Source organism: Pseudonaja textilis, chromosome 4 (assembly GCF_049901715.1).
Source record: "Pseudonaja textilis isolate UNSWEBS1 chromosome 4, rPseTex1.2, whole genome shotgun sequence".
Classification (NCBI taxonomy): Eukaryota; Metazoa; Chordata; class Lepidosauria; order Squamata; family Elapidae; genus Pseudonaja; species Pseudonaja textilis.
In genome coordinates, this window is record NC_141993.1 from 21581811 (window position 1) to 21598352 (window position 16542).

The 16542-nt window shown below is 35.4% G+C and overlaps 1 protein-coding gene across 10 annotated transcripts in view; it reads left to right on the forward strand.

The window, feature by feature from the left end:
• PCDH15 (protocadherin related 15) overlaps positions 1-16542 on the forward strand; it is a 579778-nt gene that overhangs the window by 164035 nt on the left and 399201 nt on the right. For all 10 annotated transcript variants that reach the window (XM_087932347.1, XM_087932353.1, XM_087932355.1 and 7 more), the window contains one exon: positions 7716-7834. In XM_087932347.1, coding sequence (XP_087788473.1) covers positions 7744-7834 — 91 coding nt within the window. In that variant the 5' untranslated portion in view covers positions 7716-7743. The remainder of the gene's footprint in view (positions 1-7715; positions 7835-16542) is intronic.

Genomic DNA, 16542 nt, shown 5'->3' on the forward strand with positions numbered 1-16542 from the left:
ATCAAAGCACATTAAAAGAAAGTTATGTGGAAGGGAAAAGTGTGAAAGAAAAAGGTACACAAGCATCAGGGATGACAGGCAGCCTGGAGAGGATTGTTAGGAAAAGGCCATTCAAAAGTGTTGGGGACTTTCACAAGGAGTGGACTGAGGCTGGAGTCAGTGCATCAAGAGCCACCACACAGAGATGGATACTGGACATGGACTTCAAATGTTAACCACATTGAACACAGATACATTTTATTTCTGAGTAAGCATGTTTATGATTGGGATGTTAACCTGCTACCAAATTCACCTATCTCAGCTTTTAAAAAGACTGCAGGGATATTAGGCAGAAGGTGAACAATTATTCAGAGAAACTTCAAAAAGCAAAGTAAAAGGGGGAGAAATATATATTCATAAATATAACTTGGAGACAAACTGTTTGGTTAAAATTTCTAGCTGAAGTGAAGATTCAGCTAGCTGTAGCTTTCAACTACATATCTAGATGTAATTTAAGATTGAATTAAAAGAAGCTGTGACATTCCTCCTGAGGTTTGTGTCTATCATCAGATGATCTCTTGTTCTTTGAATGTACTCCATTCAGATTTCAATGTTATGAATAAATAAATGAATGAGCAAAATATCTTATTTGGGACAATTTGCATATGACAGGCTGATGTTTGTTCTCATGACTATCTTAAAGGTAAGTCTCACCTTTTGGCAGTAAATCAAACATTCAGCAAAACAATAAAGCTTAAGAGCTATAATAATGCTTCCTATGAATACATTTATTGACTAGTATTAGGTCACACAATGGTCCTTGTCTAAGAAAACAATCTGAGTACATGTTTAATATTTAAATATTATTGCATAGGAGTCCAGCTTCTCAAGGCACAGAATCTATTGTGGTGACTAAATAGCACCTAGTTATGCTATAATTGATTGATTCTGGCCTGTAAATTGTTCCCCAAGGCAGTGTTCTAGAACCAACTCTCTTTATACTCTACATAAATGACCTCTGTGATCACATTAAGAGCAACTGTGTTCTCTTTACTGATGATGTAAAGCTGTTCAATAACACAGACAATACTGCTACCCTTCAAAAAGATCTTGACTATGTATCAGAATGGTCAAACAAATGGCAACTTCAAATCTCAACAAATAAATGCTCTGTCTTACATATTGGCAAAAAAAATCAGAAAATAAAATACAGTCTGAATAGTCAAGACCTTGTTGATGATCCAAACTCTGTCAAGGATCTTGGAGTACTCATCTCTAATGATCTAAGTGCTAGAGCCCACTGTAACTACATAGCCCAAAAGGCATTAAGAGTTGTTAACCTAATCCTATGTAGCTTTTTCTCTGGTAATATTACACTACTAACTAGAGCATACAAAACATTTGCTAGACCAATACTCGAATACAGCTCATCAGTCTGGAAACCACATTACGTATCTGATATTAGCACAGTTGAGAAAGTCCAGAAATATTTCACAAGAAGAGTTCTCCACTCCTCTACTCATTGTAGAATACCTTATGCTACCAGACCTGAAATTCTAGACCTAGAAAACCTTGAATTATGCCGTCTGCGGTTTGATCTAGTTATGGTATATAAAATCATACATTGCAATGGCTTACCTGTCAATGAATACTTCAGCTTCAACCACAACAATACAAGAGCACACAATAGGTACAAACTCAAGGTTAACCACACCAAACGTGATTGTAGGAAATACAACTTCAGCAACAGAGTGGTCAATGTCTGGAATACTCTACCTGACTCTGTGGTTTTTTTCCCAAACCCCAAAAACTTTAACTTTAGACTGTCTACTATTGACCTCACCCCCTTCCTAAGAGGTCTGTAGGGGGCGTGCATAAGCGCACCAACGTGCCTACTGTCCCTGTCCTATTGTTTCTTTTATTTTTCTTATATGTATCCATTTCATGTATTCATAACTATGTATACATATACTTATCTTGTAAGCAATTGACAAATCAAAATAAATAAAAATAAATAAATTCTGATGAGCTGGGTATGTTGTCCCAAGTTTTGAGGCTCATAATCCCTGCCTAATATAGTTCTTAGGGAGTCTTGAGAAGTGTTGATTGATTAAATTCAGTAGGTGGCAAATGCCTCTTCAGAAGGAAGCTGTCGTGTGCTCCTTCCTCAATAGACTATCATGAGCTAATGTAGGTACCTTGTATTGGAAAATTATCAATTTGGGAATTAGTACTCAACTATAAGGCAGTCTAGATACAATTTAGTGGATCATTTTCAGTGGGGATTCAGACATGGACATATCCATGATTTGTAGGTTCTCCTGATCTCACTGCTAAATATGAAGATTGTGACTAGAGGGCCTTTATCCAAAATTAGTAAGTGTGATATTTGCACCCATTCCTGGCACAAGAGGATCTTGCAACAATGACTCAATTGGCGGGGGGGAGGGGGATTTATACATAAACATGAGCATGGTGCTCTGGAATTTGCATTGGCTTCCTATCAGCTCCATGTGCAATTAAAAGTGTTGATTCTGTTAGTTACAAAAGATCAGGTCCACATATGAAGGTTCAATTAAACTAATTAATTGCTAGTCATGCCTTTGCACAGGAATATTCTCAACTGAGAGCATCTTGGAATTAGATAAAGTTCAACAGAATTCAAGGGAGGTTGGACTTAGTTTGCTTGTAGGGATTCTAGGCTGATTCCTCTTTTAACTCTGCCCCCCAGTTTCTTCCAGTCCTCCTATAGATTCTCACTTTCAAAGTCCTTCATTACTTACCATTAAGGCATCTCCAGGACTGTTCCTTCAACCCAATTTCTATCTGCCTAAATCAGAAATTCCAGGAGAAACCGCTAATGGTAAACTAGCAAAACCAAGGAAGTAAGAACAACATGGTTTTCAGTAAGGTAGAAAGTCTGGGATAATCTTCTTTTTTTAAAAAACAACAACAATTTCTCACTCTCAGCTACAATGAGTAACGAAGATGAAAACTCTTTGAAATCTCTTAGAACATTTCTAAGCTGATTTTCTATTATGCTTCTTCTGAGATATACATTCAAGCATCCTATTCATGCCAGCCATACATAGTAGACCAGACTAAAAAACCAATGACATATAGGCCAGGACCACTTCAATTATAACATCTAACATTCTGAATGTCCTTCCCTCCCTTTTTCTTCAGGGAACTAGGAAGGAGCTCAACTAAGACATTCATTCAACTTAGGTTCTTGGCCAGGTCTTGGTAGCGGTTCTTTTTCCTGTCCTTCAAGGTGATTCTCTCTGCAGTTCCTCATCATCTACAATCTCCTGCAGTTAATAGTTGTTCACTATTATTAGTAAAAGAACTGACATTCCAGAAAATATTGGTCCCTGAAATTCAATCACCTCTCCAACTTTTAGGATTTAACAATTCTTAAAAATTGAGATATTAAAGAGGGTCTTTGAATGCAAAGGATCCCATTTCCTTGTTTATTGTATTATTTGCAGGTTATGATTTTAATTGCTTTTTTGCATTGTTTCTTCTGAATGTATAATTGTTTTGTGAATATTAAGAATTTTTATATTTACTTATTCAATTTTTATGACCTACTGAAAGGGTTACAATCATTAGAGTTATGTTTGTCATTTATTGATAATATTTCAATTGCAGCTAATAGGGAGGGAGGGAGGGAGGGAGGGAGGAAGAAAGGAAGGAAAAATAATATTGTGAAGCTCTTTTTTCCCATACATAGGAATGATGCATTCAGATTTCCAACCAAGTACCAGGACAGACTAAAAATTAACCAATACACGAGCTGTAAAATAACTATGCTGATTTGTTTAATGAGTTATCTTTTGTAAATATTTACAAAAGTTCTTGAGTGATTCACACACTATTAGGAGGGCTTGAGGGAGCATTGTTTTCCTACTCTATAGAACTTTCTGAAACATCCAGTGTAATGGATTTCTTTTGTATGTTATATACAAAAATTCAAACAAGCAGTACTATTCTATAGCATATCTTAATTTAATAAACCCACACAATGGACATTTTTTGACAACCTTGTCTAGATCTTATCAATGAATGGCATATAATTTGCTTATGTCCTCTCATATCTGTTGGTAAAAGATATCATACGCAGGTATTTTTGGTCTTTGCTTCCCTAAAATAAATCAAGCCTAGAATGAAGTTAGTACAATGCCCACAGGAAATTAATATGGCCTCTGATCTGCTTTATGCTCTCCTTTTTTTAATCATACATATATCTATATGATTAAAATGTATGGTATGTATAAATGTATGGTATGTATGACTATGTATGGTATTCAGCTTTGTTGGGGTATTTTTCCACATCATTATAGTTGTGCTTTTAAAGTTGTAGCAACGTTTCGGCAGAATCTCATCTGCCATCATCAGAAGTGCAAGAAGCCTGATGATGGCAGATGAGATTCTGCCAAACGTGCTACAACTTTAAAAGCACAACTATAATGACATGGGAAAATACCCCAACAAAGCTGAATACCATACATGTAAGTACCCACAAAAACTTAAGAATGAATGAATATATATATATATATATATATATATATATATATATATATATATATATATATATATATACACACACACATACACAACACACACACACACACACACACACACACACACACACACATATATATATATATAGTTTCCTTGGAATGCATTGCTTGATTACAACCAAATGTTTATATAAAGATTTTTGTTGTTTCTTGATAAAATCTTCATGCAATCATATCCCTGAAAACTATGCATTTCATTACCACTGATCTCATTAACTTAGAACTAAACTTCATTCCCGTCACTGAAGATTTATGTTTCTTTTTAAATGAAATTCCTAATATATAGAACTTTTGTTCCCAAAAATTGTCACAAGGCAATTTACTGGCAGTAGATAGACATGCACATAATCCTCTAAAAATATTTTATAAGATTCATTAAATAACATGCAAAGACTTCTCACCTTTTATTTCCAAATGATGATTTTAAGTAAATGTAGGTAGATTTTGTATTGTTGCCTAAAACTTGGACTAAATGGTACATAGGAAATAAACCTGGATTCAGAGAACAAATCAAGAGTGTGTGTGGGAAGCAGTCTCAAAATGTCTTGAAAAAATGAAGCAAAATGAAAGATGCTATGGAGACAAGGAGAATCAAATACTCGAAAGAAAACAAGATATAACCCTGTGAGACCTTTGGGATCTTGTGGCAGATTAATATGTGTTTGGTGCTTTTGCAGTCTGCCAATTTCCTATTTTCTAGCTGTAATTAAAAGCATTATGAAAAACGACAGGAAATGCAGTGAAATGGATGGTTGCCAATGGACTGAATGGGAGAATTATTACAGTGTTATAAAGTTTATACTTGTCTAAAATCAATTTTGTCATCTTTCATTCTTTACAGAATGACAATTGGAAGGGGCCTTTGAGGACTTTTAGTCCAATCACCTGTTCTTGTTTTTGGAAACCCTAGACCAGGGGTGTCCAACCTTGGCAACTTTAAGACTTGTGGACAGCAAAGCTGGCTGAGGAATTCTGGGAGTTGAAGTCCACAAGTCTTAAAGTTGCCAAGGTTGGACACCCCTGCCCTAGACCATTTCAGATAAATCTATTTTGTCCATTTACACTCTTCTTTGTTCTACATCCACATTTTAAAAGAATTCTAGCTGCACTTCAAATATATCAATATTTATTTCCCAAATTATTTCCCAAATATTTAGTTAATTGAAACAACTGATGCTGGGTTTTTGTTTTTCCCTGCCAACCAGGAAAAAAAAAAGTTGAAATATCAGGAGTGTTGAGTCAAGCTCTCTTATCAACTCCCAGGACAACTCTGATAGAAAAGACAAAAAAATGACTTCTGGGAGAGAAAGGATAGCAATGGTTGAAATGATTTTAGTCTGAAAGTAGAATAGTTTTGATGTTAGTAATTGTTAAACAATAAGAAAGAAAATAGAAAGAAACAATAAAAAAACAATGGAAATAAAATAAACTCAAAAAAAGAAGCCGGGCTCACAAAGCTAAGATACAGTCACACAATTATGGAACAACAGGAAAAAAAAGTATTAAATTAGATGGTTAATCCTTTACTGTTCTACTGTATTGTTAAAAAAAACTTGACTGAGGTTGTTGTATTACTCCCATTTATTCCTTTGCTTTATTGTTTAGTTTTCTCCTTTCTGTTGCTTTATTTGGGGATGTTTAATTTTAGGCTTTATTCAGTTTTATTTTTACACAAAGGGGACTTGGCAGTATAACTTGTCATTTCATTGTGGTTGCTAATTTGCAGAAAGAGTTAGGTAAGTATTTGTGATAAAGTAACTATGATTTTTAGATTGGGCAACACTGTTGTAATGGAGGTGGGAATATTGTAACCATTAAAATGTTGCCTATTTTACACGTATTTTTAGGCAGCATGGCCGGGGTTTTAATTTAAAGGTAGTCCTCAAGTTATGACCACAATTGAAACCCAAATTTCTTTTGCCAAGTGAAGCATTTGTTAAGTGAGTTTTGCCCCATTTGATGACCTTTCTTGCAACAGTTGTTAAGCGAATGCCTGCATGTGTTAGATTAGTAACACGATTATTAAGTGAGATGACTTCTCCATTGATTTTTGCTTGTGAGAAGTTTGCAAAAAGTGATCACATGACCCCAGGACACTGCAACCAGTTGCCAAACATCTGAATTTTGATCACATGACCACGGGGATGCCGTAACGGTTGTACGTGTGAAAAACAGTCGTGTCACTTTTTCAGTGATGTTGTAACTTTGAACGGTCACTAAATGAACTATTGTGAATCCAGGACTACCTGTATTTCCAAATGCAGCTTGTAGGAGGAAGAGCCTCTGTGGCACAATGGTTAGAGTGCAGTACTGCAAACTACCTCTGCAGCCAGCTGCCTACAATTTGGCAGTTCAAATCCCACCAGGCTCAAGGTTGACTCAGCCTTCCATCCTTCCGAGGTGGATAAAATGAGGACCCAAATTGTTGGGGACAATAGGCTGACTCTGTAAACCGCTTAGAGAGGGATGTGTAAAGCACTATAAAGCGGTATATAAGTGCTATTGCTAATGCTATTGTAACAACAGTCTGCTTGAGAGGGAGGAGTGTATTAGCTATGCATTGCAATTTAGATATTGTAGGCTTTCAGCAGTCAAAATATGTCCTCACAAGTCTAATTTTCACAGTGCTGTTGATATATCTGAAATCGCAGTGGTCGAATTGGTGCCCTCCTGAATCATTTTGGGAATGCAAATAGAATGTCAATGTGAGGAGCTAATGGGTAAAAACTGGCATTGTGATTATGTCCTTTAATGGACAACGAGGGGACAAGTTCAAACCCTACTCATTTCTTCCATAAGTAGACATACTAAAAAAAAAAAAAGGAACTGAATGGTTTCAGCTGTTAAAAGCATTGCAAAGGATGAACGGGCAAGTTACAAAGGAGGAAATATCTTTCTTAAAAAAAATTTTTATAATTGGGGAGTTTTCCATGGCAAGCTTTAACCTATGGTATTTCAGAGCAAGGATAATTTAAGGCTATGTTAATGGACTGAGCTTTTATTTTTAATGCTATTTCTCCACCCCCACCCTTGGTTCTGAAACTGCAAAAACAGGTCATTTTGGAATCATTTCCTAGATGGAAAAAGTGCTGTTAATTTATGCACCTTTTTGATAATAATATATTAATCATAAACCCTCTCTTTTTCTAGCTTTCTCCTGATTGAAGCGTGACATAAAATGCTACAGCAGCCTGGCTTTTCAAAATGGTTAGCAATAAGTATTGCAGTTTCAGTTGCCTTCATAGATTGCTTGGCCCAGAATGATGATGGTAAGTGTTTGCTTATTTTTTTTCCCCTCCCTGTTACTATACAGTTTTATATAAACTCCCATGAGGGGAAAAAGAAAGAAAGAAAGAAAGAAAGAAAGAAAGAAAGAAAGAAAGAAAGAAAGAAAGAAAGAAAGAAAGAAAGAAAGAAAGAAAGAAAGAAAGAAAGAAAGAAATTATTGGAACAAGCATAACAAATACATTGCAAGTTTCTTTTCCATATCCTAAGAGGATTTAAATTTATGTTTGCTATGCAAATTACTCTTTGAGAACATTCTTAAACCTCCAATGGCTACAGAGTTAGTACTGAGCATTTGCATGAGCAGCGGGCATTCGCACATGCTCATGAAGGTCCATTTGTGTGAGCAGCAGGTGTGCCCATCTCTCGCACAAATGGAACTTCACACATGCGCGTAAGTGCCCGCCACTTGCGCAAATTAAACTGTGCGAGCGTGCTCATGCCACTTGTGTGGCCCAGTTCTGAATGGGCTGAATGGAGGTTGGGTACCCCTACTTTACAGGGCATAAGTCCATAGATTTTATCTGGAATGTAATAGGGATAATCTGTTATTGTCCGTTTGTTTGTCTAAGTATTATTTTTTGCCACTGTTGACAGAAGTGTAAATTAAGATTTCATTTGCTGGCATTCGGTGAACATTGGGAGACATTGATTTTCTGTAGAATTGGGATTTATTTTTCACACCAATATGTGAAATATCTAAAAAGAGTTAGAGGAAGTAGAGTGAGAGGAAATAGCATGGCATACTGTTCAAATTATGCAAACTGTACAAGGAAATAAAATCAGATTGATCCCACAGTAACAAGTAAGGATGACTGTAACTTTGTATGACTGTAACTTCGTTGCTTGTATCCTTACGATCTATATTGACTGTTTCCTACTATGATTTGATTGCTTATTGTATCCTATGACTATATTACGTGTCGTACCTGATGATTCTCAACTCTGATGTATCTTTTTTTTATGCATACTGAGATTATTTACACCAAAACAAATTCCTTGTGTGTCCAATAAAGTATTCTATTCCATTCAAGATATTTGGTTAAAAAAATAGAGATGATAATTCCTGCTGAGCACTTGTTTAGAAGTAGGCAATACAAATAATGTGTTCCAACATTTTAATTATTCCTCCTCTTCATGGATACAGTCCCTGTTCAAAGGGGATCTTTTGATATCTCCTTGCAGTAACAGCTGTTGGAAGGACTGAATCTAACTAAGCAAGGTAAAACCCCTTTGAATTTTGGGGTTTTTAGGCAGCTATGATATCTATGTGGTTGGAGAAGATGTGCAGAATGGTTGAAGAAGGTGTTTCTGGGTAGAACAGAAAAATCTGACTGTGACTCTAAGTCAATGGGCTGCTGTTTGAGATGATCTGATGCACAATTCATAGTCCATCAAACCATAAGGTTGCATTTTAGCATATACTGCCTGGCACCAGAAAGACTGAAAACTGTTGAACATAATTAAAGGAAACAAGTCAGCTGGAAAAAGGCAAATAGAAAAAGATTAAAATCAGGAAGTTTTGATTTTAAGTAGGCCCGCTTCCTAACAAAGGAACATGTTCAAAATGCAATGAGCTGCTTGAAAAAAAATGTCCTCAAAAACTTGGGTTGAACTCTTTCCAAAGGAAGCAATCATGTTTAGACACATATCCCCACCTTGTCATCACCTAACTATTATTTGGAATATTCCTATTGCTAAAAATAACGATTTCCAAGTGGTAGTCAGTTTCTTCAAAACCACACACCATGAAACAATACATGTTGTCTTCATTGCCTAACCTCTATGAAATGTGACACAAAGAATTTGGCCTAGAATAAACTCTTCCTAGAATGTATGTTTCTCTCTCTCTCTCTCTCTCTCTCTCTCTCACACACACACACACACACACACACACACACACACACACACACAGAGGCTGACTCCACCAAGTATAAACATATCCTCTAAAGGGCCGTGATTTGTTTAGTGTGAGGAGCGAATGTCATAGCCTTCCCAAAACAGTGGTTCTCTCTGGTACTTATCTATAAGGTAAGGAGCAACTACTGGCAAGCCAATCTGTATTCATAAGAAACTTTGCTTCCTTAGGTTACTTCCTTTTGTTCAGATTGATAGTTGTATTTACCAGAGTTTTACCTGGTCATCAATTGATGGATCTAAAAATCCTGTCTTGAAATGGGGTATTCAGGTGTTTGTGTGTCAAATGTTCATATAGCACTTCAGGGCTAATGTCCACTCTAATTGTGCATAGCCACTACCATGCTTCAACATTGATTTTATAGTGACATTAATGGTAGCAAGAACTAGTGTGTGTGTGTGTGTGTGTGTGTGTGTGTGTGTGTGTGTGTGTAAGTAATTCTCCTTACTGACAGAATTTTCTGTCAGGGGACAGGAAGAAAGATATATATAAATATTGGTCCTGCCTTCTATAGAAAGAGTGAACTCTTTCTAGCCCATACCCAGTGATATTTCACAGTACATCCAATAACATTTTGGTGGGTTTTGGCATGGTTCTCACTTTAATACCCATGAAACAGTGTGGAGATAGAAGGAAGTATTGATATATATAGAGGCTTTTTTCAGTATAACTCAGGAAATAGATTAACTTGAAATGTATAAATTCTTTTAAAAAAAACCCATCTCTTCACATTCAGGAACTTACATTTACTGTTCCAGTAGTTCAAAACTGATCAAAAAGGAAATTTGCCACAAAGAAACTTGATTATAACCAATTGTTTTGCTTTTTCATCTACTTGGCAAATATGTTTCCTTCTGTTTTTTTTTTAAATCAAAACCATCTCCATATGGTGAAACATAATTCTTTTTACTAATTATGCTGGAAGATTTCTACTTTGTAACTTTTTGCATGGGAAGTATAGAATATTTGAAATAACTTTGTTTTTGTTTTTGTTTTAACTTGCAGCAGATTATTTATTTATTTCCCAACTTTGTTACTTTTATAAGTAACTCAAGGCAGCAAATATACATAATATTTCTCCTTTCTCCTATTTTTACCACAACAACCCTGTGATGCAGATTGGGCTGAGAGAGAATAACTGGCCCAAAGTTACCCAGGTGCCTTTCTTTCCTCAGACAGACTAGAACTCACAACCGCCTCACTTCTAGTTTAGTGCTTTAAGCACTAGACCAAACTGACTCACTCTGTCACATATCTTAACAAAAACATTCAGTTTTAATTATCTTCTAATATTTTCTGGCTTTCCTTTTGCGACTTATTGTATTTACCATTACGATTTCCTGTTATTGACAATTATTTTAATCAAAACAGTTCTTGATAGAAACTTGCAAGTTTTAGGAACTACTGTTTCAGAATGTGATTGTTATAGTACAGAAACCTAAAATTGCAGTGATGATGTTCCCATTATTTTCCTTTGAAGAACCATAACAATCATTTTCAACATGAAAATTGTAGTAACTAAATTCTTCCTCTATTTAGAATTGCTAGTGCATTCACAAATCAATAAACTGATTGGGCAAATATATTTTAATGTGGTGTGTTAAAATAACATAGATGTAATTTTAAGATCTATGTCCGGAAACATGCTGTTGAGAACAGTTTTAGCAAGGGAAAAAGAATCCTAAGTAAGTAAACAGATTTTAAAATTATAAGAAAATAAGGAAAATATATCCTTGATTGAGGTTATTACACATAACTGAGGAAAGAAGGCTAAGCTGATTAATGAAGAATTTACTAGATTCTTAGTTGCCAAATCAAATCATAAGTCAATCATGGCAATTTAGACAACTTAACAATTGAAAATGGCCTACAGTTATGGTTGAAAGAAATCACAGCTTCAATTCTAATTATAAATTCAGAGAGAGTTGAATCATAGTTTTATCAAATCTGCTATGACTATATACTATAAAATAATAAGGTATTCCAATGTTGTGCTATCTAAATATTTTGAATGTTGTGAATTTCATGCTGTTCTAATAATATTAGAAACATTTCAAGATTAAACACTGCAATTGGAATCTCCTGAATTTCTGAGACTTTCAGGAGTTGGTATTCCTCTTTGGACTTTAGAGTTGAGAAGAGATATTTGAACTCATTTTCTGTTCTTTTTTACTGGTCTAAAATAGAGGAAAACTGAGAGTTGACTGGGGAATTCTGGGACTTTAAGTCCACACATCTTAAAGTTGCTAAGGTTGAGAAACACTTCTCTACACAATGGTTGTCCTACGTTTTAGTTCACATTACTTCTGTGTCATGAATTTTATTAAAAACAGACTGGATTCTTAATGTGGGACATTCTGTGCATCGTGAATTTTTAAACTGTTCTTTCCTTTCCTTTACTTGGAACCCAATGAAATTTTGCTGACCCTGATTAAACTGAAAAGAGTTGTTGTCCATTTGCTTTAAAAAAGGGCTGTTATGAGACCAACAAATCTCTCATTCCATTTAATGAGGTTGTTTGTTATTTGTGGCACCAGAATTAATACATACCCCAATTTAACAATGGCAAAAGTACAATTTGGGGAGTTCTTTCTGATTTAATTTAGCAATTTATTCACCGTCTTCTTTTCCCTTGCTACAACAATTCATACTCACACATTTTAGCTGGGCCAGTTTACTTTATTTCCTATTTCTCTGACAATTAGTTTGCAAATAACCCTAAACTGTTGCAATGGAGGCATCACTTGCTTTTGTGTTGCATTTTGCAAGCCAAATCTATAATGCTTTTTTTGTCAAATTAAATTGTTGTAGGTGATTAGTTTTGAACGAAGTTCTGCCTGTCTCTCCTTTCCAATAGACAACCTGAAATGTCCTGACATGTAGGTCTTCACATTATCTTGGGCATTTTTACAGAACTTCCACTTTTTAAATTGTGGATACTTTATCACAGAGATCTAAAACAGCTTTCTAAATATATATATATATATATGGCTTGATCTACGTCTCGTGGATGCAAATGACTAGAATCTTTAATTAGCAGATAATTCTGGTTCTGCTGTGATTTAAGCAGTATTTTTCAAACTCGGCCACTTTAAGTTGTGTGGACATAAACTCGAAGAATTCCCCAGCTTCCAACATGCTCTTTGGGAATTCTGGGAATTGAGATTCACACGTTTTATAGTTGTTGAAGTTGAGAAATAATTGATTTGGAGTATTCAATTTCCTTTGTACTTCCCTGATTCGTAAGCCATACACCAGTTCTTAGATCAAAAGTTCTGAAGCATTTTGATCTTGAAAGACCAAAGAGAAAATTGTAATCTTTCCAACATTCCTGTGGACTGCAACTTTTCTGTTCCCGTTCTGAATATGCTTTCTGTCAAGTCCTATGAATCAAGAAAGATGTGCAAAACTACTTCTGATCAGTTTACTTTATTGTTCCCCACCTACAGATAGAAATCTTGCCAAACTATTTTCAACTACTTCCATCATTAATTCTATACTCTTAAGAATTGCTCGGGAGAAGCCATCTTAATTCTGTCCCAACCTAACTACTTAAACTTTGCTGGCTTTGGTCCTTTGGAATTCAACCTCTCCCTCCTGGGAATCCAGACTACATTCCTCTATACTTTCTTTCCTAATCTTTAACTTATAACCGACCCTTTCTCAGTATTTCCTAGAATTAATAATAATAATAATAATAATAATAATAATAATAATACTGCTGCCGTGCTTTAGTTTTGAAGGGAAAAAAAGTACTTTGTAATTTGCATAGGCACACACGTAGCACCTGTCAGCAGCTCTTTAAATTAAAAGGAATTTGTTACCAGAGTGTTTCCACAAATTCTGAAACTCTGCTTTTCCTTCAAATATGAAACACTGAAAAGCAACAGCAACTCAATAGACAAAGGACTTGTTGTTTTGTTGCAGAGAAAGTCAATTTGCCGCAAAGCTTCCATTTGTTTATGTTAAAAAGTAGGAAAGACTTTTTTCCAATAAGGTACTTTTTACAATAGATCTGTGCTTTTGAGAACTCTTATAATCTATCCTAATGTTTCACACACAAAAAAATCTCAAAATAAGAGTGGATAGGATAGGGAGAATACCTAAATAAATATAATAAATGTTGGGTCAACAGTGCATAATCAATTGAGATGTTTAGAAGAAACTTGGATGGTTTGGACAAACATGCTAAGAATGTTTTTATTACGTTTTTATTGAGCTTTTATTACAGGATTTCATGAGCTGTAAACCATAATCATCTCAATTATGACAAATCAAGGCTTGAACTATCTTGCTTTGCATGTAATGAGTATATCTCAGGGGTGGGATTCAAATTTTTTAACAACTGGTTCTGTGGGCGTGGCTTAGGTGGTGGGCATGGCTCGGTGGTCATATGACTGGGTGGACATGCCTTGGTGGTCATATTATTGGTGGTCATATTATTGACTGTGGGGATGGTGCAACAGTCGTAAGCATGAAAAATGGTCATAAGTCACTTTTTTCAGTGCCATTGTAACTTTAAATGGTCACTTCACACAAGCAAAGTACCAGCAAAGGAGGGGAAAAAAACTCCAGAGAAGTTCGTGAGACAGGAAGTCTAGTCTTGCCAAGAACGTAATAAGGGTTAACAGAGAGGCAGTTCCTGTAAGCAACACCAGAATATTTCCTTCCTGCCTTCCTTACAGGATTAGGCCAGTAATTTCTTCTAACAACCAGTTCTCTGAACTGCTTAGAATGCTAACAACCGGTTCTAGAGAATAGGTGTGAACTGGTAGAATCCCACCTCTGGTCTATCTCATATATTAGCTTCACCTTTTAAGTTGCGTTACTGAAATAAATTAATTTTTGCATGATATTCTAATTTTTTGAGTTTCACCTGTAGCTAAAGGCAGAATAGAAAGGAAAAGGCACCCTTCCGACTCTCTTTAGCACAGCAGAAGATAACAACATTACAACCACAAGTTTTTGCTTTTACACATCAGTATGTACAAGCCATTTCTATAACAATGTCTATCTAGTTAACAAAAACAAAAAACAAAGTTTCATCTTTTTTTTTTTATTGTTGCAAGCAAAAAATCCAGAAGCAATTTCAGAATAGAGGCAAGGTTAGATATATCCCCTTCTTTGGATAAAAGAATCAACTTAACTATCTCTGCTTCTCTTTTCTGTGAGGAATAATATATCATTCATTTTCTCTTAACCCTAAAGTGAGAAATCCCCCCCACACTTTTTTTTTTTTTTTAGTTTGGAAAACATGTTAAGAATTTTTGAACTTCTCACACATTGGTCTCCACGAAGGGAAAGCACTTCTGGAGCAATTTAATCTTAATAATCTAAGACAGTTTCTCAGCCTCATACTGCCTTTGGAATTCTGGAAACCCACAAAACTTTGATCTAGAATAAAGGCTGCTGCATTACTTTTGTGTTAATTGTTGAGCAGCTATTTGAAAAATGAAAAGGTAAAGATTCCAAAACTGTTGTAGATTGAGCAATGAGAGGCTAGACCAGGGCATAGATGCAACAAGACTTTATTTGGGAAATAAAGGACTGAACGTGTTAGCTCTGCCTGGAGCAGGCTTCCAATGAACAGCGGCTGACCGAACCCTGCAGCTGGCTTTTATAGCCGGCTGTCGAGGGAAACCAGCCAATGAGGGGCAGCAAACGCCCCCGCAGCATGAACGGACCTGGGTGGGAACTTTGGCAAGTTCCAGGGACATAACAAAAACCATTTTCAGTGAATTAGTATATTGCCAGATAAAAGGAACTCCATTATATCTTATAAATGTATTAAATCAAATGTTTTCATTTGTTTCCCAATTAATAGGTCTCCAACCTAATTCAAAATCAACACCATACCAAATTTAAAGAAAAACACCCCAACAACATGCAGATGTAAATACAGCTAGATGCTTCACTCAGATTTGCTCTTCTGAGGCTTCCGTATTAATGTATTAATTCATATTTGTTTACTATATTTAGCCAATAATATCATGTGACAAAAGATTTACTTTGCAAATACTTATCTGTTATATCTAAATGGCTATATTTTCAACCACAGGAATGATTAATCAGTCAAACCTGGCGTATTTTATGGTCTTTAATATCCTTTGTTGATAGTTTGAGGCTTAGTTTACCAATTATTCTTTGTTGAAATGGCAAAGCTAACAAATACATTATTTTAAAGAAGCTTTGCAAAAATATTAATTATGCCACTAGGGCATTTAAGTGCCCAGTATATTGGTCTGAAAGGTCATATTTATTCTCTCTCTCTCTCTCTCTCTCTCTCTCTCTCTCTCTCTCTCTCCTACCCACAATGCACTGGGGTTTTTAGTTATACTGCCCGATGAAGGGTTCTAAGAAACTCAAAAGTCGTATAATAATTAAAATATTTTGGCTTTAAAAAAATATTTTCTCCATGGATTCTACATTCTTTCCCTCTGATTGCTTACATGCTTTCTAGGATTGTTAATTTTGTTAATTTTTGTTTCCTATTGGGAAAGAGTACTAAAGTTAAATATGCACATCCACTCATATAACAAAAATTTCAAGCAAGAAAATAATCCAAACAAATTACTTATTTGAGAGGCAGAAGATAAACATTACAATTCTGTCTTGCCTTGGTTAAATTATTTAAATTTCTGGCTAGTCAGCAACTACAATTACAATTCTTAAAGTCAAGCAAATTTACTTGCTTCTGAGTTCTGAATGGTTCAAAAGAGATTGTTACTCTCCTTTTTCTTGTCTTTTACAGATTAGATCAAATTGTCTTCATAT